The sequence below is a fragment of the Convolutriloba macropyga genome, chromosome 6 (assembly GCF_964194025.1).
Source record: "Convolutriloba macropyga chromosome 6, txConMacr16.3, whole genome shotgun sequence".
Lineage (NCBI taxonomy): Eukaryota > Metazoa > Xenacoelomorpha > Acoela > Convolutidae > Convolutriloba > Convolutriloba macropyga.
The window spans coordinates 8,494,688-8,516,797 of record NC_134473.1 but is presented as its reverse complement, the minus strand read 5'-3'; the positions used below and the strand labels follow the sequence as shown (position 1 = coordinate 8,516,797).

Genomic DNA, 22,110 nt, shown 5'->3' with positions numbered 1-22,110 from the left:
CTCATTGGCAGACCATTGAGGACCAAGGCGTTGAAGAGGGTCTCTGAGACTGCTTCCCCTGCTTCTTGTAGCCTTGTGAGCAACTCCTGTCCTCTGATGAAGAAGCTGTCCAAATCCTCAGAATCCTCGAGTTGCAGTCGAGCAAGCTGTGCCACTAAAGTCACCACTGTCGGCGTCTCCACACTCTGAAATCTCTCTTGCAAAAGCTTCCAAGCCTTTGCTCCATCTCCAATGCCATCACCTCCCAAACAGTCATGTCTCATCAGCAAGAGGGTTGTTGCATCTAGAGTCAGTGCCAGATGGCACCAAACATTGTTCCGCTTCTCCTTGATGTCTGCAACTTCCTTCTCATATGCATCCTTCAGCATCTTGTTATTCTTCTTCTCATCATTGGTTGCCCCATTGGCCAGCGGCGCAGGCTCATTGGGTTGCTCCTCTGTCCCCAGTAGTGATTTGTAGAGTCCCTTCGTCTGCATCATCGCCACAAATCTTGTGCTCCAGATTGGAAAGTCCTGTGCCTTTCCTGTGTAGGTCAGCAGCTTCACTGTCTGTTGATCCAATGAAGTTTGAGCAGGCAAAACAGTTGTGAAAAGAAAAAGTACTAAGCAGAAAAGGATTATGACTGTCAACAACAAATTGGTTTTGTTTTAGAAATCAATTTTATGACTTAGAAAATTGCTGGGCCCATAACCTGTTGGGTTATGGACTTTCGCAAGCGGAAAAAAAGCGTTTTTAACTAAGTAAAAGAATTAATTTCTCAAAAATGAGAGAATAACAAAATGATATTATACAGTAGAATTTAGAGATTTACAGGAGAGATCTGATTATTAGATCAAGATGGTGATTTGAATTTGGGGATGAAAAAGGACTCAAAAATCAGCTGTATATATACCCATTATCAGTGTGAAAAAGTCAAGATAAAAAACTAATCTTAGCACCGTGATTTATAGTGGGGGTCGCAAAGAAGGTTACCCAATATGGTTTGCTTCTGCAAATCAGTCGCAAAGGGCACCATAAATGGAATGCATTTGCACTTTTCTAAGAATTCATTCACACTTCCGGAGATATCATCATCATTTAATACATGCTGGGAAGATTTTACATCACTTAATCTAACTCTAATAATAGTTATCTAGATTCACCAATTTGAACCGAATATTGATTCTCACCACCATTTCTTGACGATTCATTTATATAATTTCTTTGATCGAAGTCATATTGCTTGTCTTTCTAATCTGGTAAGTCAAACTTTCTTTCTAATTCTCACTAAGTTTAAGACTATAGTTTGATCGATATTCAAACATTTTTTCCTCTGGAAAAAATAAACAAATACAGACTAACTTCGGACGAGGCAATAAATTTGGAAGGAGGCATTTAGAATTGACCATTAAGCTACAGAAAATTTTGCGTAAATACACACACGGTTACAATAATTGCTTCATTCGAGAGCAATTAAAGAGTCACTATTCAGCCTTCGCCCTTAAGTGTACATTAATATTTTGACACGTTTTCGTGTTTTTTTTTTTCAAAGTGAAGAGGTCATGAGCTTAGATAAAGGACATTTTTAAAGATTTTTTGGGCCAATTTTTGATTAAGAAACCGAGGTCAAATTTGCTTAAAAAAATGTAAATTAATGTGAGATTTGGAAATTAACTGCAAATTAATGAGTTATGTCTTTGTTTGCAAATAAATGTGAGAATTTGCAAAAATTTGCAAGTTAATGTCACATTTGAAAAACTAGTTTGCAGATATTTGAAATATAATACATTATTTTACAAAGTTTGTAAATCCATTTGCAAATTTTTGCAAACTTGAACTTAGGTTTCAACTATGGTTTGTAGCGGCCGCCCAATCAGAGTCCTATATCAATTTTCTCACAAAATGTTTATCAACACAAATTGGCCCCCATTGAGGTTATAATTACGATAAAATTTAGTACCTTACATGAAATTACCTGCAAGTATCCTGTCAATAATTATCCAAACAGAAAGTCAAGACAGAATATGGCGACCACGTGAGTCTCCTTATTTCACATATGTTACAATCGGCAGAGCTCGTTGAACTGTGATTGAAACTTAGATGAATTTGTTATGAGTAACGTAAAATTAATAATAGGAGGCTGTCCTACTGCCCTGAGAATTTCTTTTTTGACTTGGCGCAATTGAAAAACAAACATTGAAGAGACGTTTTTATCTTTAGTTTTTACTTGCGAAGTCTATAGTTCCTCAAAAATGTAGTAAACTTTTGCTGCGAGAAAGAAAGGAGCCTAAAAGCAGTGCAGATTCTATATAAATGCAATAAAATTTAAAAGAACCAGTCTCTTCAACTCACATCGTTATTTTTTTGGTTTCTAAGCACTTGAAGCTTTCAAATTTTGAAAAAGCAAGTTTTTTTTTCACTGCTTTTTTAGCATAAAAATCTAGAGAAACCACACACTTTTGTGTTATGGTACAGCATGATTTCTGCTTTTAAAGCATGATTCGTGCTTCACAAGCATGATTTGCTCTAAGGCGTGAAAAAAGAGTGAAATTTAGAAGTTTTAAGAGAAGTTTCATTCTCACATTCTCCGCTTAAACAGAAAAGATGGTTAAACAGCTTTGTTCTTTCACCGTTTGCCAAGTAGTTACGCTACGAGATATCCGAATTTCATGGTCTAAAATACAAACGCAACTTAACTTGGAATCAAGTTCCAGTGCACAATATACATACAAACGTTACTTGAAGAATAACAATTTCTATGCCCAAAAATCGAGCTGAAAACCCCCAAAATTGTCAAAAAAATCGAAAAAAAAGTTAATTACCGACGTTTTGAAAGATCCCAAAGCCCCACTGGAGCGCATTAGAGTGTCTCATAATGCCTTTTCTTGCTACGGTACAATATCCAGAGGTACAGTTAGAGGAGTTCTCAAAAAACATGACGTTTTTTAAGAAATGCAGAAAAAAGTCAGTTTGAAGAAGAAAAGCAAGTTTTTGATCAAAATGGTGTATCAATAAACTCACGAAGCCTTTCCTGTTAAGGCAGAATGTCCCTTTTACTGATGAAACAAGGGTCCGCATCTCCAGCGACGGAATTGTTAGAGTTTTTCTATGAAATGGAACGAGATTTCTTGACAAAACACGAAACATTTGAGTTCGGACAAACGATCACTTATATTTTGGTGTGCAATACAATCAGAGGGACATAAATTGCTGGTTAAGTGTCCAAACAAGCTAAGCGTTGTCGGTTATTTGGAGATTTTGAAAAATTACAAAGAAAAAATGCAATTCCCGGACATTATTTTTCAACAAGATAGTGTTCCTGCGCATAAATGGAAGATTATCGGCAATTTTTCCAAGAAAACGAGTGGAAGGTGCTAAAATGGCCAGCATACAGTCCAGATCTGAAACCTATTTAAAATTTATGGTCAATTTTGAAGCAACGATTATAAAAATATACAGTTTTTTGGAATAGAAGAAAAAGTGCATGAAATTTGGAATTAAATTGACGCAGACGTCGTGATGAACATGTCTTAAAATTCTACAAACCGTCTACTAGACGTTTAAAAAGCATAAAGTATAATGATGCGTTATTAGAGAACAAATTTGAACTCAAAATATTATATTCTTTGATGTTTGTATTGCTTTTTAAATCTTTTGGTGTACGTAGCTTTTTGGTATCTTAGTGTATATACTAGCAAATTATAAAAGCGTATCTGAACGTTTTGATCAAACGTTCAGCATAACGATTGGGTCAAAGTAAAGTCCAGCGTGAAAAATTTAGGTCGAGCTAAATTCCAGCTTTTCACTAAGGTCGAGGTCAATTCTTTTTATAGGTCGAGGTAATTCTTCTTAATTTTCTGTAATTCGAGGCATAAATTCGGGCAATGTTTCACATGCCTCGATAAGTTTTCGTAGAGATACTCAATTTATTAAATCAATTTTCGGTCAATATCTCAACTTGTCTTGCAACTCGAAAAAGTTTTGACTCCTCCATGTAACCTGCTACAAATTGCATCCCAACTGGCAGTTTTATTCTCGAATCCTCGAATTTCTCCTGATCTTCATCTTCGGATAATTCTATGAACCCACAGTTGACGGAAATGGCTGGGTGCCCAGAGAGGTTGAATAGACAACAGTTCACATTCATCTTGACTGGATCTTCTAAGAATTCATTATATTTCTTCTTCTTTTCCCTCTCCTTAATCTGTTCATTGTTGTCAATAACGTCTCTGGGAGTACCAGTTCTACCAGTAATACTACCAGTCCCGCTCCTCTGGTGTCCATGTTTCCATTTTGGATCTGTCCCCCTCCGCTCTTTGCTTCTTCCTCCTTCGTATACTTCCCCCTCATCCTCTTGTTCAGCCATGATTGGCAGTTTCGGGGCTGGGAATGGAACAGTCGGAAGAATCAGAACGTCGTACTTCGAAAACACAGCGTCCACTTTTCTGAAAAAAACATCCCATCAACGTTTTTATAGACCCTCCACATTTGTATTGATTTTTTTTTACAACGGAGTGTTTTGTTCGGGGTTTGAGGAGATTAATCTGTGGTCAACTGATAAAATTCCAGTTTCTGTTTTTCATTTGACAAAGTTATTCTCACAATCAAAATCTCGTCAAATCGAAAACAATTACCAATTTATAACTATGCCAGGTGCTAATTAATCTCAGAGAGAACCTGACTCGAGATGCCAGCGTTAATAGTAGCGGAAATTAGCCAGAAGTGCTGTGAATTCTGAAAATTGTAATACGACTACTGGTTTCTCGCGTTGAAGGCGGAGAAAATACTTTTTCAATTCTAAAAAAAAACGTAAGATCAATGATCAATTTTAATCATTTTTTTAAGAAAACATTTTTTGTAAACCTAATTTACTGCAATTCTTGAATCATGAACTCTGGAAGAGGGCATATAAATAGTTGATCATAAAAATAATGAGCATGATTGGCGACCAGATCTTTCGAATTTGGCACGAAAAAAGTTCAAAAATATGAAAACGTCTCGCTGAATTTATGATAAATAGTTTTTATCAAATAAAAATTAAAACAACTTACTCCGCCAATAACTTGACTCGGTTGATTGTCTTTTCCAGCATATTCCATTTTGAGATTTCTCTTCTGTAGATGTCAGCCGCTAACACCGCTTTTAGCCCATCTTTGGGCAAACTGTTGCCCAAGTCTGTCACTGCTGCTTTTAAATCAGTCATGTAAGTTTGTCTGCCCAAATATGGCTGCAATTTCGCTTTAACACTTTGCTCGAACTCCAAAATTGATAATATCCACATCAAGTCCGAAGCCTCAGTCATTAGATGAGAAATAGAAGCTGTTTGAACTTCTAGACCGTGATCTTTAAGCTTATCTGACATCAAAAGCACAGTTTCTGATATTTTTCTTGATGACTCATTTTTGTACGAGAATCCTTCGAGAATTAGGGCAGCCTTCAGGCCTTTAATTCCTTTGTTCACATCGTTTGAATAATTTTTAGGCTGCCAGAGTGAAGAGAGCACTGGGTTTGAGAAGATCTCGGGTCCTGCTATGGCTTCCAATAGCAAGGCACAGTTCTAAAATAAAGTAGGACCAAATTAGGACAAATATTGAATTTGTAAAGTTATCAATAAAAATTAGAACAAAAATGTTGAACCTGAATTCTTGCTGAAAAAATGAGTCAACATTTAAGATGAATCTTGGAAATTATCAGAATGATGGCCGCATTGAAATATCATAAATTCTATTTATGCTCAAGAAAAAGCAACGACAAAACATTTAGTTTTAATCGAATTAGCCCAAACTAAGCTGAAAAAGAAGAAAACCTTGTCCAAAAAATGAGATGAAATTGTTCGGAAAAACTTTCATAGCTTTTTTGTAGCACAAATTAATTTAAAAAATGTTAGCTCCATTTTTGTCTCAAAGAGCATGTAAACTATACCAACACTTTAGGTCTGAGACGCCCTCAAAAAGCTTAACTTGCTCTGAACAAAAAACAACCAAAACGTTTTCACCTTCTTCTCTGATGGAATGCGCATGTAGAAATTAGCTATCATAGTTTTTGCATTTTTTTTGCGATGATCGAGTTGCTGAAGTTAAGTTTTTCTATGCTTCGAATCTGTTTCACTTTGAAGCAATTATGCTATGCTGCCGTAATACTAATTTCCTAAAATTTCAAGCAACGAAAACTAAACTTTTCTAAATGCTTTCTAAACTTGTCTCCGCAACATGTTAAAGAGAAATGAGGATAAATTTGATCAATTGATCAACAAATTACATATAGAAGACTAAAATAAGAATTTTCTAAATCACGTCATATGAATTTAACAATCATAATCTAAGAAGCTTTTTACTTTGTCCGATTTAACACCATTGGAGCAACACATTGGAAAGAAAACCGTTGCATAGACCTCTGACAAAAGATTATCAAAAAGGCTGGCATGATTCGGTGAGCGACACAGAGTGATATCACAAATTGTGATAAAACAATTTATTATAACACTGCCTTGGGAAGAGCAATGCATCAAAGTATCTTCCCTTCCAAATTTTTGTACAGATAGGAGGATGAAAGGAAAAGCACAACAATCTTAAAAATTAATGTTCCAGGTAAATATTCTATTAAATTTTTGTACGCACGATTTAAGTTTTGCTGGTCGATGACGTATTTGTATCGACCAGCAAAACTAGCTGACAGATTGCAACAAAATAGCTGCAAAATTTTTCGGACAATCAGTCTCAAACAAAACGGTTAAAAATGCCACTGAGAGAAATTTCAATTTTGTTTTACTAATGGTGGAGATGTTAGATCTCCATTTACAAGAAATCGTAATGCCTATATGTTTTTTTTCTATTAGCTGCCAAGCAAAAAACAAACAACCAGAGTGACAAAGTATGTTAGTTTTTTTTCACCTTCAATTAAAAAAAAGACATTCTGATAGTGGGCAAATTAATTTTTGAGAATAAGGTGTCACATGAGAACTAGAGCTAATCACCCTATGACCAAAAATTTTGCAACATGTAGAGCGAAAATGACATCACATACGCGGTTGAAATTGAATGATTGAAATATAAAAAAAAGCTTTGAAGTGAGCGTGAGGTTATATGGTCAAGACAAAAATCTGCAGAAAAATTAGAAAAAACAATAAAAACATCATAACAAAAAAATGCGTCTCGGACCAGAAAACGACTATCGAGAAACCTAAATTTTGTCCAAACGCCGTTTTCTAATTTAACATAAAGTTTGTGTCAAAAAAATATGCCGCAAACCAATTTAATTTTTTGCTCTGCATTTTGCCTCACTACAGCCAAAATCAGCAAACAATTTAATTGACCTCAACACTCATGAAAACATGTGAACAGAACTGAAAAAGTTCAGCAAAAAACCAATTCAAATATTTCGAGTTGCAAAAACCAAGAGAACGCCAATATCAGCTCGATATCTCAACATTTAATAACACACTGAGCTTAATTGATTTTGTCGTTTTTGTTTCTGTTCAAAATGTAAAAAGACCCAAAGATGAATCAAAATTTGATTGGAAAGTCTGAAATCTCCTACTTCATCAGCAAGTCAATTAGAGAAACAGAAAGCGTAAGCGCATAAAATATGTGCAATATTGAGGATTTTTTGCATTGAGTCTTTTGCAATGCGGATTACAAGAGAAAGCATTAGTAACACTACGGCTGCAGAAAGAAGTTTTAAAAAATCCAAAATTCGCAAACCGAACAAAATTTCAGTCCTATTGCCAAACAAGTGAGAAAAAGTCTGGTACCAAATTGTTTCAAAAAATCATTTAAAATTGACTTTCAAGATTTTGATTGAATTGTAGATTGAAGGAGCCTTGAAAGATTCTTTTCAAGCTCATGAAAAAGCAACGACAAAAATAGTAAATCAAATTGAATCGGCCAAAGTTTTGCTGAAAATGAAGAAAACATTATAAAAAATGAGAAAATTGTTCAGTAATACTTTCATAGGTTTTTGTAGCTCAAAGTCATCAGAAAAAAGTGTTAGCTCTATTTTAGGCTCATAGAGCAGACTTATGATACCACCCCTTTAGGTCCGAGACGCCCTCAAAAAGTTGAAATTGCTCTGAACAAAAAAACAACCAGACTGTTTTTCCGTTCTTCTCTGAATGAGTGCGATTGTAGAAATCAACAACTTATTAGAATTTATTATAATGAAGACAAAACAACAAAAAAATTCAAATGTCAAATCCAAAAAAACTGTTTCATCTTCTGTTTGTAAAATTCAATGTGTTGTAAAATTCAATAACTCAATTAAATAGAGCCAGAAAGGCAGCAAAATGACGAAATAAGTTGAAAATGGCCAAAAATGGGTCTGAAATGGTCAATTTTCAGCGTCTCGATAACTTTGTCGAAAAGGAATTCTTGAAAAAACACTTTGCAACAAAAATTGTGCGGTCACGAGCTTTTAACATGATACCAAATAAGTTATTCTGGGGTGCGTTCAAAAAAAAGTCTGAACAAAAATGGTGCTGGCATAAAAATCTTCCAATTTTCCCCCAAAATTTGGGATCAATTATTTAGGTTTGGACACAGATTTTCAAACATAAAACGATTTTGATTATGACATGAAAGTACAACAACTTAAATATTTCAACAAAGTGTAACGAGAAAGTTTTTAGTGTGAATATTTTTCATTTACTGACAAACCAAATCTAAATTGATAATTTTTTATGGTCTATTCTCTTTTTTCTATTTCATAGTTCCGATATCGGATAGAAATTTTGTGCCTATTTTTTTTTTGCTGGGAGGTCGCACAAATTGATGATCAGGGTACTATCATGGACTGTTATTTTAGAGAAATTAAATTATTTTCTGGTTTAAAAAATATTTGTACTGTAGCGTTGATAAGTTATATATAGATAAATTAATTATAACTCACTTTGTATATCGTAAGGAGAGGTACTCCAAAAGGTTGCAATTAACTGATCCCACTATTTCAGCTGAATGAATTCCTCTGCAATAAAGGAAAAGTTCAGCCCCGAAACATTGGTATTGTTCGAAGTGCCTCCCTTAAAAAAATTGCCGAAAAAGGAACAGACAAACAACAAAATTTATGAACTCAATGAAAAGCTGCGCGAGTATATTACACAAGAAAACACTGAAAAATCAAAATACTTCCTGTCTGCAACATGTTGCGTCAAATGGCAAATTACAACCCTCTCTTTTACGATGATATGCATTTTAATTTTCAGCAGGGAATTCCGTTTAATAAAAATGCAGTTTTAATTCATTTTCTTTTAACTTCTTGTAATCTTGTTCGTTTATAACCATTGTAACATTCTCAAAGTGCATATGTGAGTAGGGCTAACACTTACAAACCTTGGAAGCAAACATATCGTTATACAAAAGGATTTTAGCTGCAGTTTCTGTTGTTTCTAAGCTGTTTTGCAAAGTGTAATGCTTTCTAATTAGATTTAGCCAAAACTGGCAGTTATTCGAACCATAGTTGTACTATGTGTACTACTCACGTCCTCCGATAGTATTTCAAATTTTTTTTTTACAGTTTTCCTTATGCATCTCGAATACTTTTATTCAAAGGAAGCTGTAACAGCAAACAATGTGCTTTAACATCCAAATTCAATCGTTCTTTTTTCTTGGTTATTACATGGTGCCTTCTACTAAAAATTGGCGATATCAAAATAAACCCGTGACCAATTTTGCCATATGAACTTATGATGAAAGAGTTAAAACTATTTGATTCCAGAATAAAATTTCTCCATCAAAACGCCAGAAGTTTAGCAGACAACATCTGCTGTTGAAAGAACTCATTCAAGACGTTGGTTACAACTGCATATATGCGTTTAGTGACACATGGTTGTCACAAAACCATCCGGAAGAATTTTGGCATGTAGATAAGCAAAACTTTGACTGTTTTCGAAAAGATCACATCCAAACAACAAAAACAAAAGGTGGTGGTATTATAATGTACATTCCGAAATTATAAAACCTCGACTCCGCAATGATCTCAACTGCTTTCCGGATACAAATTTTGAAAGTTCTCGAGTTGAGTTTAGCATATAAAAAAAAGAAATGCGTACTAAATTTATTATACTGTCCCGAAAAAAAACTTGTAAAGATTTTTTTGGAAAAACTGCTCCTGGGAATTGATCTTGCTATGGTTGAAGGAAAATCTGTCAAACATGCTGGAGACTACAACATAAACCATTTTGCAAATCACGACAGAAATCTGCTACAATTTGTAATTTCTCCATATGATCTTAAGCCATCGAATATTAATACAGCTACAAGAATGACGAACTCTTCTTTAACTCTTATCCATTATATCATAACAGACGATAACGAAACAGGCACAGTAGCGGACAAAATTTTGAAAACTGATCCTTGTGCAACAATCACAGTTCTTAAATCTGTGATACTAAAATCAAAAACAACAAAGAAAAATTTTTTGACAAAAATACTATTCAGCCATAGCGTTCCGAAGTTTTACTGAAAATTTAGACTGGAGACACTTTTACGGTGCAGTGACGGGAGGTATGATGTTGTTAGAATTTCAAAGAATTATTGAAAGAGCATTAGCACTACATGCTCCAATTAAAGTGCGAATGTGAGAAAACGAAAAGACAGTTTTCAAGAATTAGCGATTGTGAAATTAAAAACAATTTAATTCGTCAAAAAGAAAAACAACTTCTCTCAAGTTTTATGGAGATAAACAGTGAAAAAGCCAGATAGAAATTCATTCGAGATATTCGTTATAAAGAAAAGACTCAAACAAGATTTCAATCTTTTTTAAACAGTTTTGGTAATAAGATAACAAAACCTATGGAAATTGCAAATCTTCTAAATTACAGATTTTCTACTCTAGGGGAGTTCATTGGCTTGCATCAAACAAACAACATTCCTCCGAGAATTTGATCCGAGAAAGTATTTCAAGTTCCGATATATATATATATATATATATATATATATATATATATATATATATATAACAACCAAGGAAACAAATGTGCTCATAGATTCATTAAATACAAGTAAACCAATCGATCCTTCAAAAACACCAGCTTGGGTAATAAAAGACGTTAAAGCAGCGCTAGCGGAACCACTGTGTTATCTCATTAATCAGTTCATTACAGAGGGAAATATTCCTGAAGACCTTTAAAAAGCTTGTGATACTCCACTCTTCAAAAAAGGAAATCCCGAAGACCCACTCAATTATAGGCCTATTTCTGTCACTTCTGCCTCGTCAAAAATTTTTGAAAAGGCGTTCAGTTCACAAATCACAAGTTTCCTAGAAAAAGAGCAATTATTGTCTATTAGTCAATTTGGCTAAAGAAAACAAATTTGAACAATTGATGCTATTCTGAAATCAACAGAACAAATAGGATTAGAACTCACGAAAAAAAATGTTACAGGTGCGTTTTTAGATCTTTCAAAGGCTTTTGATTCTATAAGCCACAAAATACTGTTACGGGGACTTGACAAAATAGGTTTTGACGAACATGCTACCAATTTATTAGAAAATTATTTGAGTGAAAGAACGCAAAGAGTTGTCCTGAATGGAATTTAATCAGTTTGGATAAATTTGAAAAGAGGAGTTCCACGAGGTACTATTGTAGGACCTATATTATTTAACATTTACGTCAACAATTTTGCAAAGAGTGTAGAAAAAGATTGCACGGTCGTCCGGTACGCAGACGACACTTTTCTTTTTACAACCGACACTGATGAAATATCGTCAAAAACAATTTTGAACTTAACATCTCAAAAACTATTGATTTTTTTTTGCAAGGTTCCAGTTAGTGGTGAATAAACAAAAACAGAATATATTGTGTTCAGCACCAGGAAAAGGTTAACAAATACTGTTCTGAATGTCGACAATGAAAGAAAAGCCGAATCAAATAGTGTGAGGTATCTCGAAGTAATTATTGATAGCAAACGAAAATTTGATGGAGAAGTGAAAAAGATTCTACAGAGAATGGCTTGTGGAATAAAATTTTTGAAAACACTAAGCAAAAGTTTACCAGAGAAAATGAAAGTCCTATTACTTAATGCAATAGTAATAAGTCATCTACATAATTCTGCTCTAATTCTGATAGGGTTGCAAAAGTCATTACTCACAACTTTAGAAAAATAATTGAATTGTGGAATGAAAACCATTTTAATAGGAGAAAATACGATCGGTCAACAGATCTCAAACTTCGCAACAAAATATTTCCAGTTTCTTTTCTCTTGAAATATAATTGCTCAAAATATTTTTTTCGCTTACTCAGCATCGATCTTCCAGCATATAAAATTGAACCATGAGAACAAAACAACATGACAGGTCAAAAAAATAACGTTTGATAAATGAAAGAACAATAAAATTTTAACCGATTCTTTTATTTCACAAGCCATTCCAATTTATAATAGTCTGCCTTCTAATATTGGACGGAAAACAACATCGAAAGCTTCCTTAAGAAAAGAACTGGAAGAATTTTTTTGGAGAGAAATTTTGAAGGACCCAAACGTAACTGATTTAAAAGATGACATTGAGAGCATTAGATTTTAATTTTATTCTTTAATCTTCATGATGTACATATAGAATTGTGCGAACATTTTATGCTCGCATTTGAGGCCATTTTTTAATAATGTAAGGTCAAATTTTTAGTTACGTAATTTAATGATTTTATAATTTTACATAATGTTATATTCTTAACTTTACATTGCCTCTTTTACCATTTGCTTTTTATTGTTATGTGTACCAGAGGAAATTAACAATGTTCTTTTTTTTCTTTAGTTGCAGATGGCCACTCAAACTCACCTGAACAGAAGTAGCCATAGGCCCAACGTGATCAGTAGTCGGAATACAGGCCATGCAGCCAGTCATGGGAACCAGGCCATAGGTGGGTTTCAGTCCCACGCACCCACAAAGGGCAGATGGTACCCTGATGGAGCAACCAGTGTCAGTACCGACTGCCATGTCCACTTCTCGAAGGGCTAGTGCCACTGCGTTCCCACTTACAAATAAAAAGTTCTTTATACCAGCAACATTACTTGGATATCTTGGAGAAAATTGTTGCAGTAAATTGTTGCACGATTGATTGCAAAATCTTGCAAAATTTTGGAAGATAATTTTGGCCATCGACTTATCGTCTTGTATTTGGAAGATCTTGTATTTTTTTCAGAAATTTTTTCAAGATATCGCAAAGCAATCATCCCAAATCGAAAGGGGAAATTATTGACCTTGAGTAAGTTTTGTTCATACGAGTCTTTTTAAAATCAGCGCAAACTCAATTTTGTTCATTAGTCTTTTCGTTAAATCCTTAACTTCACATTTCATTCTCAATTCTACAAAAAATAATTAAATTCAATCTTGCCAAATAAGCGAAGGAGAATACTATATTTTAAAAAAATATCTAAAAACAGAAAATGGGTGATCCTTATCCCAATAAAAACTTTGGATCTCAGGGCTGAAAAAATGAAAAAAAAAATGTGATTTGACCTTGACCGAGAGTCTCCGACGGTGTAATGAAAGCCGAAATTTACCCCCTACTCTCATTGGCTGGCTTAAGATGGTGAATACGAGAAACTTTGATAATACATTTTCTGATTTTCCGCTTCTAAAAATTCATCTTGAGGCTCATCAGATCCTGACTCTGCTTTAAGTCACTGAAAACTTCGGGAGTTTATGGAGAATTCCGTTTTAATTTTGGTATAAGTCAGAATTTTGGAGTGATTTCTGTAGAGTGACGAAACTTTGCTTAAAACAATATTGTGCTCATTTTAAATTGCCGAAAGTCTGCACTGCCAGAAGTTGAAACGAAAGTTTCCATATACATAGCCAGAAACTGATTTTCAAGGATTTTCGCGACTCTGCAGAAGTCAGTTTGAAACTCATGTTTAACATCTCGATACACTACATGACTCTCGATAAACGCCAGAAGTTCTCAGTGACCTCAAGCGGAGTTACGCGGAGAGTTGTGCTAAAATTTGAATACAAAATTTGCAAGATTTGAAATGCGGCAACTTTCATGTTTAAAAGTCAATAGAAGTCAACTTCCTATTACGAAGCTTCTGGATTTTTAACTTCCAGTACGGTAGGCATTGTGCATGTTACAAGCTGCATGTGCGTGTTTTTACTTTTTCATAAACAAAACTCAATATATAATCTAATGCTAAAAAATGCTTGTAATAAAATAGCACAGACCACTGACTTCATTTGCGAAAAACTAAATACTTCAATTCAATTTATTTCAGTATACTTATTGCAATCAATTTCGAATGATGCTTTTTTTAACGAAGCTATAACGAAACATAATTTTAAAAATTACTCTCCTAATGTTCGATTGAATTTTTGAAGAATTAAATTCATGATGAAGAATTAAAAAACAAACAGTTGTTTTTCCCAGAACGATTTAAAATTTCTTACCGTCCGCACATCTTCTAGTGGCGGCTTTTTCAATTTTCGTATACAGCGAGTGAATTTTGAGTCCATGTCAAACCTCATGTTGCTATTGTGTTGGACTTTGAATTGCTCAATACGAGATTCTTGCTACACGCTGAACAAAACCTGGCTACTCTTTGTAGCTGTGTAGCTGAAATCTATAATTTACAAATTTCCTCAATGAGATATCTGCTGTTAAAGGCTCTGTTGGAGTTTTGTCCCGAGCTTTGGAGTTTTAGGAGAGTTCACATCCAACTTGTTTTTTTTAATATAGTTCCAAGTTTTTTTCCAAAATACGCTCAATTTTTTTAGTTATTTTTTTCTGATTGGCAGTAAACCACACAGGTTTCATTGACAGTTCGACGATTTTTTATTCAGTTGATTAGAAAAAGATCATGAAAAAGATGTCTTGTCCTAGAAAGACCCTAGAAAAGTCCCTCACGGTACGCCATGGTCAATTGTTATATGGCTGTTTTACTATCTGTTCTCAGATATCATGACAAGAAGAGCACATAGTTACTTATAGTTGCATCAGAGGAACCAAAGGATTCAATTTTTGAATAGCAAAATTATAAGAAATTAAGTTGAATCATTTTGGTAGATCTAAAAATTGAGCAAGGTGTCCTTATTTAGTACCAAATGGTCTCAAATAGTTCCAGCTACTTTTATATATATATTTTTTCAAATTCCTTCTGATTTCCTCCAATCTGAGAGTTCGCCATGTGTTCTGTTAGTGCGTTCAAGAGAAGACAGTCAAATGTTTTTTTATACATTGAGGTCACAGAAATATGTCTGTATGTTGTGCTGTCAAGTTTATCTATATTTTGGGACATATGTGTAACGTAGGCTTTCTTAAATTTAATAGGAAACTCATCTTGTTTACTATGATGCATTTTTGTAAGCAAATTGTTGGTGCACACCTTTTGCAAATTTGTCTGATTTCATCAAGGAAGCTACTAATTCATCCGGCCCTGTTAATTTGCTTTGTAGAAATTGATAAAAGAAAATATTTTTTTGTTTACTGGTCTGAATTGGAATTTGTACGGCATTTCATTTTTTTTCGGGTACTTACAAGTGTTCTTTAAATTTCTATCAATCTCTATAGAAAATTTCATGTTTCTCCAGTGTCTTGAATAAATTTACCACGATCGGTTTTAATGTCGTTGTTCTTAGTATTTTTTTCGACAGATCTCTGCTGAATAATTTTTCGCTATTTTATTCGTATAGGTAAATATTTTGAAAAAAAAATAAATGCAAAAAAGTTGTGCGCTTCTGTTATTTTTCTGTTTACCAAGTTACGCATACTTTTAAATCATTTGTTCGTCTAATTGTTAGAATTTTGTTTTCTAACGGTTACATAAAGATGTTTTTTTCTGCTGTCAAAATTCTCAATTTTTGCGACAACCATGGTTTCATTTTTTGGTATCCATCTCTGTCTCCAACCGTGTAAGTTGGCCCATGTTCGCAAACAATTTGCGCAATATGGAATGCTTACAAGTATTTCTTTTCAAAGAGATCTTAAATTTCAATTCAAGGGATTCGAAAAAATGATACCAATGGTTTCAATATTTGATTTAATTCTAGAACAGAAAGTCCGACGTTTCTTCGGATTTTTTTTTCACGCTACAAATGTCTTTTTGGTGTGTTTTCTAAAAAGCTAGCGAACTCTTCGAACTTTTGTGTAAAGTTATGCTGTCCCTCTGTTTCATTCGGCGAAATTTTTGAGTTACTATGCATCAATATAGTTTGAAAGTTTTTTCGCTCGTACATTTTTACAAATCTCTAAGTAGATTTTTCTTAATCTTTTCTGTTTTCGCCCCACCCATGTTTTACGTGTCGTGTTTTTCTAAAATGAATTGCTATGTAATGGCCCGTTCTCTGTAATTTTGGGTGCATTTTGTTTTGGGCGGCACAAACAGAAGAGAAGTTTACCTTCCCATTTTTACGGTACACATAGGGTAGTTAATGTAAAAAAATACCTGGATGACCCTCCAGATGTCCTGGAACTGTCGAATGGGTTCATCACTGGTCCATGTTTGGAAGTGTGGGAGAGGGAAGAGTAGCATAGATCTTCACAAGTCGTTTTCCCAATTATAGTCCCGCCACACGCTATCACTCTTTTCACAACCTCTGCATTTAAGGAAGGAATATAATCCTGATAATAATAACAAGAGGACATTCATAATGTTTGCGCATATTGCTCCAACTTTTCAAGTGATAATCAATATATACAATTCAATAAAAAAAAATAAAAATTACTCTCGTTGTCGATGTTAAACTCAGCTAAGTTTAAAAATCCAATCCTAGTTCATATAATTTTTGACGAGTTGCTGTTTTCTAATTTGGCAGTTTCCTTGTGTCCAGAATATCTATGGTGGACCTTTTAAAAAATGGACAACAGCTTTAAAAAAATTTGCAATCCATCTTGAATTGTTCTTTGCTGAAAATTATATCACCTGCAAAAAATAATATCACCTGCTGAAAATAAAATCTCCTGCAAATCCATCTCCTCCTCATCGTGGTGCAGGGCTGAACCTGCGCTGTCGCCAGCAGTGTGAGGCCAACGGAGCTCTGCATCCCAGGGTCTGGCGCGCCTTCGGATGTATCTAGCCAAGTACCCATATGAAAACTCGAGCGAAAGATTATACACAGAAAGCTACGTTCCCAGCGGTAACTGGGGCGCCCGAACCAGCCGCATCGGGTAGCAACGCCAAGTCGGTCAACTACTCCAAATCTCATATCAATCTAGCCACATGGAACACTCGCACCCTGTTACCACCCGAAAGCCTGGCATTATTGGCTTCAACATTAAAGTCTCTCAACATCCACGTGGCCTGCATACAAGAAACCCGACTTCAAGGATCACCCTCCATCCCAATCAACGATGTGAACGACCGCCCATCCTACAAGCTGTTCTGCTCAGGATACGATGAAAAGCAAGGCCTGCACGGTGTCGGCATAGCTATCGAAACGAAATTAGCCTCCCGCGCCATGGAATGGATTCACATGGGACCTCGGCTCTGCTACATCCGTATACAGGCAAAGCCAACCCCGCTGTCATTTATCTGCTGTTATGCCCCAACTGAAGACAAAGCAAATGACATCAATGATGAGTTCTTTAAGGAACTCTCAAAGCTGACGGGTTGCATTCCCAAAAAGGATGTAATTATTGTCGCAGGAGACTTCAACGCAAAGATTGGAGAAACATTGGAAGGTTTGCCATTGGCGATCGAATCAATAATGGCGACCGACTCATAAGCTTCGCAATGAGCAATAATCTTGTGGTATCAAACACGACGTTCCAAAAACCTGCTCAGAACCTACCAACTTGGATATCCAACGATGGGATCACCAGAAATCAGATAGATTTCATCCTGATATCAAGGAGATGGCGATCGAGCATCAACGATGTGCGAACCGTCGGCCAGAAGAACTGCCTTATTCAATCGGACCACAAAATGCTCAAAGCAAAGATGAAGGTCAAACTGAAAGTATACACAAAGACTCCAAAATGCTTCCGACAGGACGTCAATGCGCTCAGAACTCCGAAAGTAGCCGACAGCTTTTGAAAGGAGCTAGCCTTCAAACTGAAGCTGCCAAGCGGAAGCGATGTAAATTGCCGCTGGAATGGAATCAAAGAAGCATTGGCGTTGTCCGCGGAAAAGTGTATACCGAAGAAGAAGCACATCCGGAACCCTTGGATCTCGCCCACAACCCTGGAATTGATTGCGAAACGGAACAGAGCTCGGACCACCAAATCCAAGAAAAAGATTTCCAGAGAGATCAAGCGGAAAGTCATGATAGATAAAAACCGCTTCTACGAATCCACCGCTGATGATATAATTACCGCAGACGAACATGGCAACACCAGGAAGGTGTAAAATGCGGTAAGGAAACTAACCGGCACCAAAGATCCCAGCATCAAAACAGTTAAAGACGAAAATGCAAACTTACTGCTGACACAAATGATAAGACCAAGCAATGGGCGAAACACTTCGAAAATTTGTTAAATCGACCAACAGCGAACCCAGTCTCCTTCAACATCCGCAGTCAATCCCTTGCACAATCTGATACCAATCCACCTAGTCCCGAAGAAATGATGTTAGCAATAGCCAAGCTGAAGACCAACAAAACCGCGGGTGACGAAAGTCTTCCAACCGAGCTCTTCATATATGGCTTGCATGAACTGCTCCCCCACGTCCAACACCTCCTGTTGACTATCTGGAACAACGAGAAGATTCCAGATGACTGGAAGACAGCCGTGATTGTCCCAATTCAAAAAAAGGGAGATAAGGCGAATTATGCTAATTATCGTGGCATTTCCCTTCTTCCCTTCTTAACATCGCTTTTAAAACTTTAGAGGCAGTTCTGAAAAACAGGATCGAACCTGCCTACGAATCAGTCGCCCGCAAGAATCAAGCGGGCTTCAAGGCGAAGCGCGGTTGTCGCAACCAAATCTTTGCAATCAGGCAAATAGCTGAGCAAAGATACGAGTTCGACCGGCAGACCGTATTAGTCTTCATTGACTTCAAAGCTGCTTTCGACAGCGTCAATCGTGAGATCATCTGGCGCATCCTCGAATGTCACGGACTCCCGCCCAAGCTCATTCAGGTACTTCGAGCAATGTACACAGAAACCTTCAGCACAGTAAGAGTGTACAATTTACTATTGAAGACTTTCGCGGTCGTCTCTGGAGTTACACAAGGCTCGATACTCGCGGCTTTCTTATTTAACCTTGTTGTCGACTGGGCAATGCATGAAGCCACCGAAAAGCAGCTCCTCGGCATCGCTCTCGACGATATGATAACAACTGATCTTGACTAAGCCGATGATATCTGCCTAGACAACAACATAGCCGATGCGCAGACACTTCTCGATCTAGTTACAAAGGCTGCTGCAAAATGTGGGCTTGAAATAAACATCTCCAAGACCAAGTTCTGCTCAGCTTGCCCCGAGGACCAAATGACCTGTAACGGAAAACCAATTGAAAAAGTCGATTCCTTCACTTACCTGGGCAGCAACCTCCAACTTGATGGTGATGTATCCCACGAAGTCCAAACCCGTCTTGGCAAGGCGCCAGGAAACACAACACAAAACAAAAAAGCAACAAAAACTTCTTGCCTATCTGCGGATTGATTGAACATTGCGAGCTAAAAAGAAGAAAAACAGTTTTACAAAAAGGCAGATAAATAACTAAAACCACTTATATTGAAGCCACTTCTGGTTTTATGATATCGAATACAAAGGCTTTAAATCAAATTCCCAGATAAAGGAGCACTCAAAAATTAGCATCTGAGAATATTTGGACATGTAGAAGCATATGAGCAGCGAGAGGTAACTACGCCAACTTTCAAAAAACATTAAAAAAGCCAGATTAGTTAAAATTCGCCAAAATTTCCTGGTGTTTATTTCCTTAGAAGCAAACCTATAAAACTTATTGGTAGCCAAAAACCCAGTTTCCAGCTCCTGCATTTCGGTTTGAGTACTTCAACACAGAACACAAAAACTGATAAAAATTTTCAAATGAATTTGAGAAAATTTTGCCACAATCATTGAAAAAATTGACTAACTTTACTGACACCTAAGTTATCAAAAGCCATTTTCTTGCCAAACTCAACTAAACAAATAGTTTTCAGGTAGAAATCGGATTTTGGATATAAAAAAACATTCAATTAAATGAATCTCAAAAAGCGGCTGAAAATATCAAAAAATGTCATAATAATTACACACTAAATAAAGCTCAGGTAAATATACCTGAAAGAATACCTTAACTTACCTGAAACGTTCAGGTAGTTTTGCCTTACCTTAACTTACCTTAACTTACCTCAACTTTACCTGAAAATTACCTGAAAAAATAAGAGAATACCTTATGAGAAAAGTAGGGTAATTAATCCCCGGGTGTCGAAAACCACAAAAAATGACAAAAAAGACTTTTAGAAAAAAAAAGCAAAATGGACTGCTACTAACGTTAATTTTAGACCAGTTTAACAATATCCCAAATAAAAAGCAAAAGTACATAAAATTAGCAGTTTTGAGCCAGATGTTTCAGGAAGGAGTTTTTCTTTCGCCTTTAATATAGGTCCTGCCATCAATTTGAGCAAAGTAAAGACTTGAAAGACTGCCAACACCAGATTTTGGGAGCTATCGCAAATATGTGGTTCAAAACAAATAATTTAAATAGAAAAAGATGCGTAGAAGTTACAGGGAACCCAAATTTGTGAAAATTTATTTAGTCTCAGTTTTTTTGCCAGAAGAACTGATGCAAACGTTTATCGAGATATTCGTAAATATCAGCAGGAACATCAATGGTCTGGAATATGTCCTCGTTAAACAAACTTTTATAGAAGAAACCGTCTCAAAATGTAATTTAGGTTTTCGGGCGTTTTTAATTCTGAATATTTGAAGTCGACACGCTATTTCATGAAGTGGAAACATGTGCTCACTTTCAAAACCACAATTGCTTGCAATAAAAGGTGCATTCTCAATGGAAAAACCGCTTTAAAAAGGTACGTTTTCATGAGAGCAAACGCTTTGAATGAATATCATGACTTTCGGCAAAGCAGATATTTTTTTCGATAATTTTTTTTGGTACTTCGTGTGCTTAATTATCTCTTTTAGCCTTATTACCGAAAAAACAATTGACTGTGGTCTTTTTTTTCTGGGGCATCACTTTATCACATTATCTTGGTAATAATTAGATAAATTGTATATAAATTGCTCAAAAATGATAATTTCTCTGAAACTACAGGTATAACTTTCCCCAGCCCCCATTGGCGGGTGGAGCAATAATAATAATAATATTAATAATATTGTTGTTGTAGTTTAATTGACTGTCTGAACTCGGGCTAATGACATCAGAAAATTAAACTGTTTTCAAGCAAGCAAATGACTCCATTACCTGTTGAACACTTTATGCTCGATATGGTAAGAAAGGTGTCTGGGTACCAGAATGTGCGTTTAATTGTGTTTATGTATGTATATATATATATATATATATATATATATATATATATATATATATATATATATATGTATATATATATATATATATGAGTGTGCGAGTGTGTGTGTGTGTGTGCTTGTGAGTTTGTGTGTGTGAGTGTGTTTTGTGTGTGTATGTGTGTGTGTTTTGTGTGTATGTGCATGTATGTGTGTTTGTTTGTGTGTTTGAGTGAGTACTATATCGCGTGTGCCTGTTTGTATATGAATGAGTGTGAACATGCGAGTATTTGGAGGAATAAATCCAAAAAAGTAGAAAACCTTGATTGATTGGCTCCCACCATCCATGGGCATTCCTGCAACTGCTACTGAGTCCTTGACGGCCACTTTTTTCCCAAACAAAATGCCTTTATCTCCACCGCAAAATTCACTGCCATTCGGCATTGATAATTGTAATTGTTTCTCTGCATTTCCGGCCTTCCATGCCCACTGATTACATTTGTTTTCATTACCAGTTGGGCGATATCCTTCTGTCAATTGACGTTTTTCGAGATCATTGAGCATTTGAGGTTTATACAGCATAAATATCAGTTATTATAGGTCTTTAAATAGTGACCAGTCACTGTTCTTAACAGGTGCACGCTAGTTAAAACAAATTGATTGGATCTCAATATTGTCAAAATTGGGCGTCATAAACATTGAAATAGCAAAAGAATGCAGCCTTCGGACTGCAGCTAAAATTGCTATTCTGTGTGCTCGCTCATTTTACACCTATTCCAATTATTATACAACATAACATCAGGAACC

General features: G+C 35.6%; 1 protein-coding gene across 2 annotated transcripts; it reads right to left on the bottom strand.

Moving 5' to 3' along the window:
- Nucleotides 1–3,733: 3,733 nt before the first annotated feature.
- On the bottom strand, nt 3,734–21,816 carry LOC142340740 (urethanase-like). Of its 2 annotated transcripts, XM_075391442.1 has the most exons (6): nt 21,625–21,816; nt 16,344–16,519; nt 12,742–12,937; nt 5,031–5,536; nt 4,228–4,424; nt 3,734–4,083 (listed from the first exon to the last, which is right to left on the bottom strand). In XM_075391442.1, exons 1-6 carry the CDS (start codon nt 21,745–21,747, stop codon nt 3,914–3,916), a joined length of 1,368 nt encoding a protein of 455 aa, XP_075247557.1. In that variant the 5' UTR covers nt 21,748–21,816; the 3' UTR covers nt 3,734–3,913. The 2 variants fall into 2 exon arrangements, with proteins under 2 accessions (XP_075247557.1, XP_075247556.1); XM_075391441.1 differs by having other exon boundaries at nt 3,734–4,424.
- Between the last annotated feature and the right edge of the window lie 294 nt (nt 21,817–22,110).

What these genes read in the sequence shown, in the direction of transcription:
- LOC142340740 (XM_075391441.1), bottom strand. Translation starts at nt 21,747, where the DNA reads ATGCCGAATGGCAGTGAATTTTGCGGTGGAGATAAAGGCATTTTGTTT. An exon ending in GTGGGAGCCAATCAATCAAG is followed by an intron (nt 16,520 to 21,624) that starts GTTTTCTACTTT and finishes TATTATTATCAG; the next exon opens with GATTATATTCCTTCCTTAAA. An exon ending in CTATGGCTACTTCTGTTCAG is followed by an intron (nt 5,537 to 12,741) that starts GTGAGTTTGAGT and finishes ACTTTATTTTAG; the next exon opens with AACTGTGCCTTGCTATTGGA.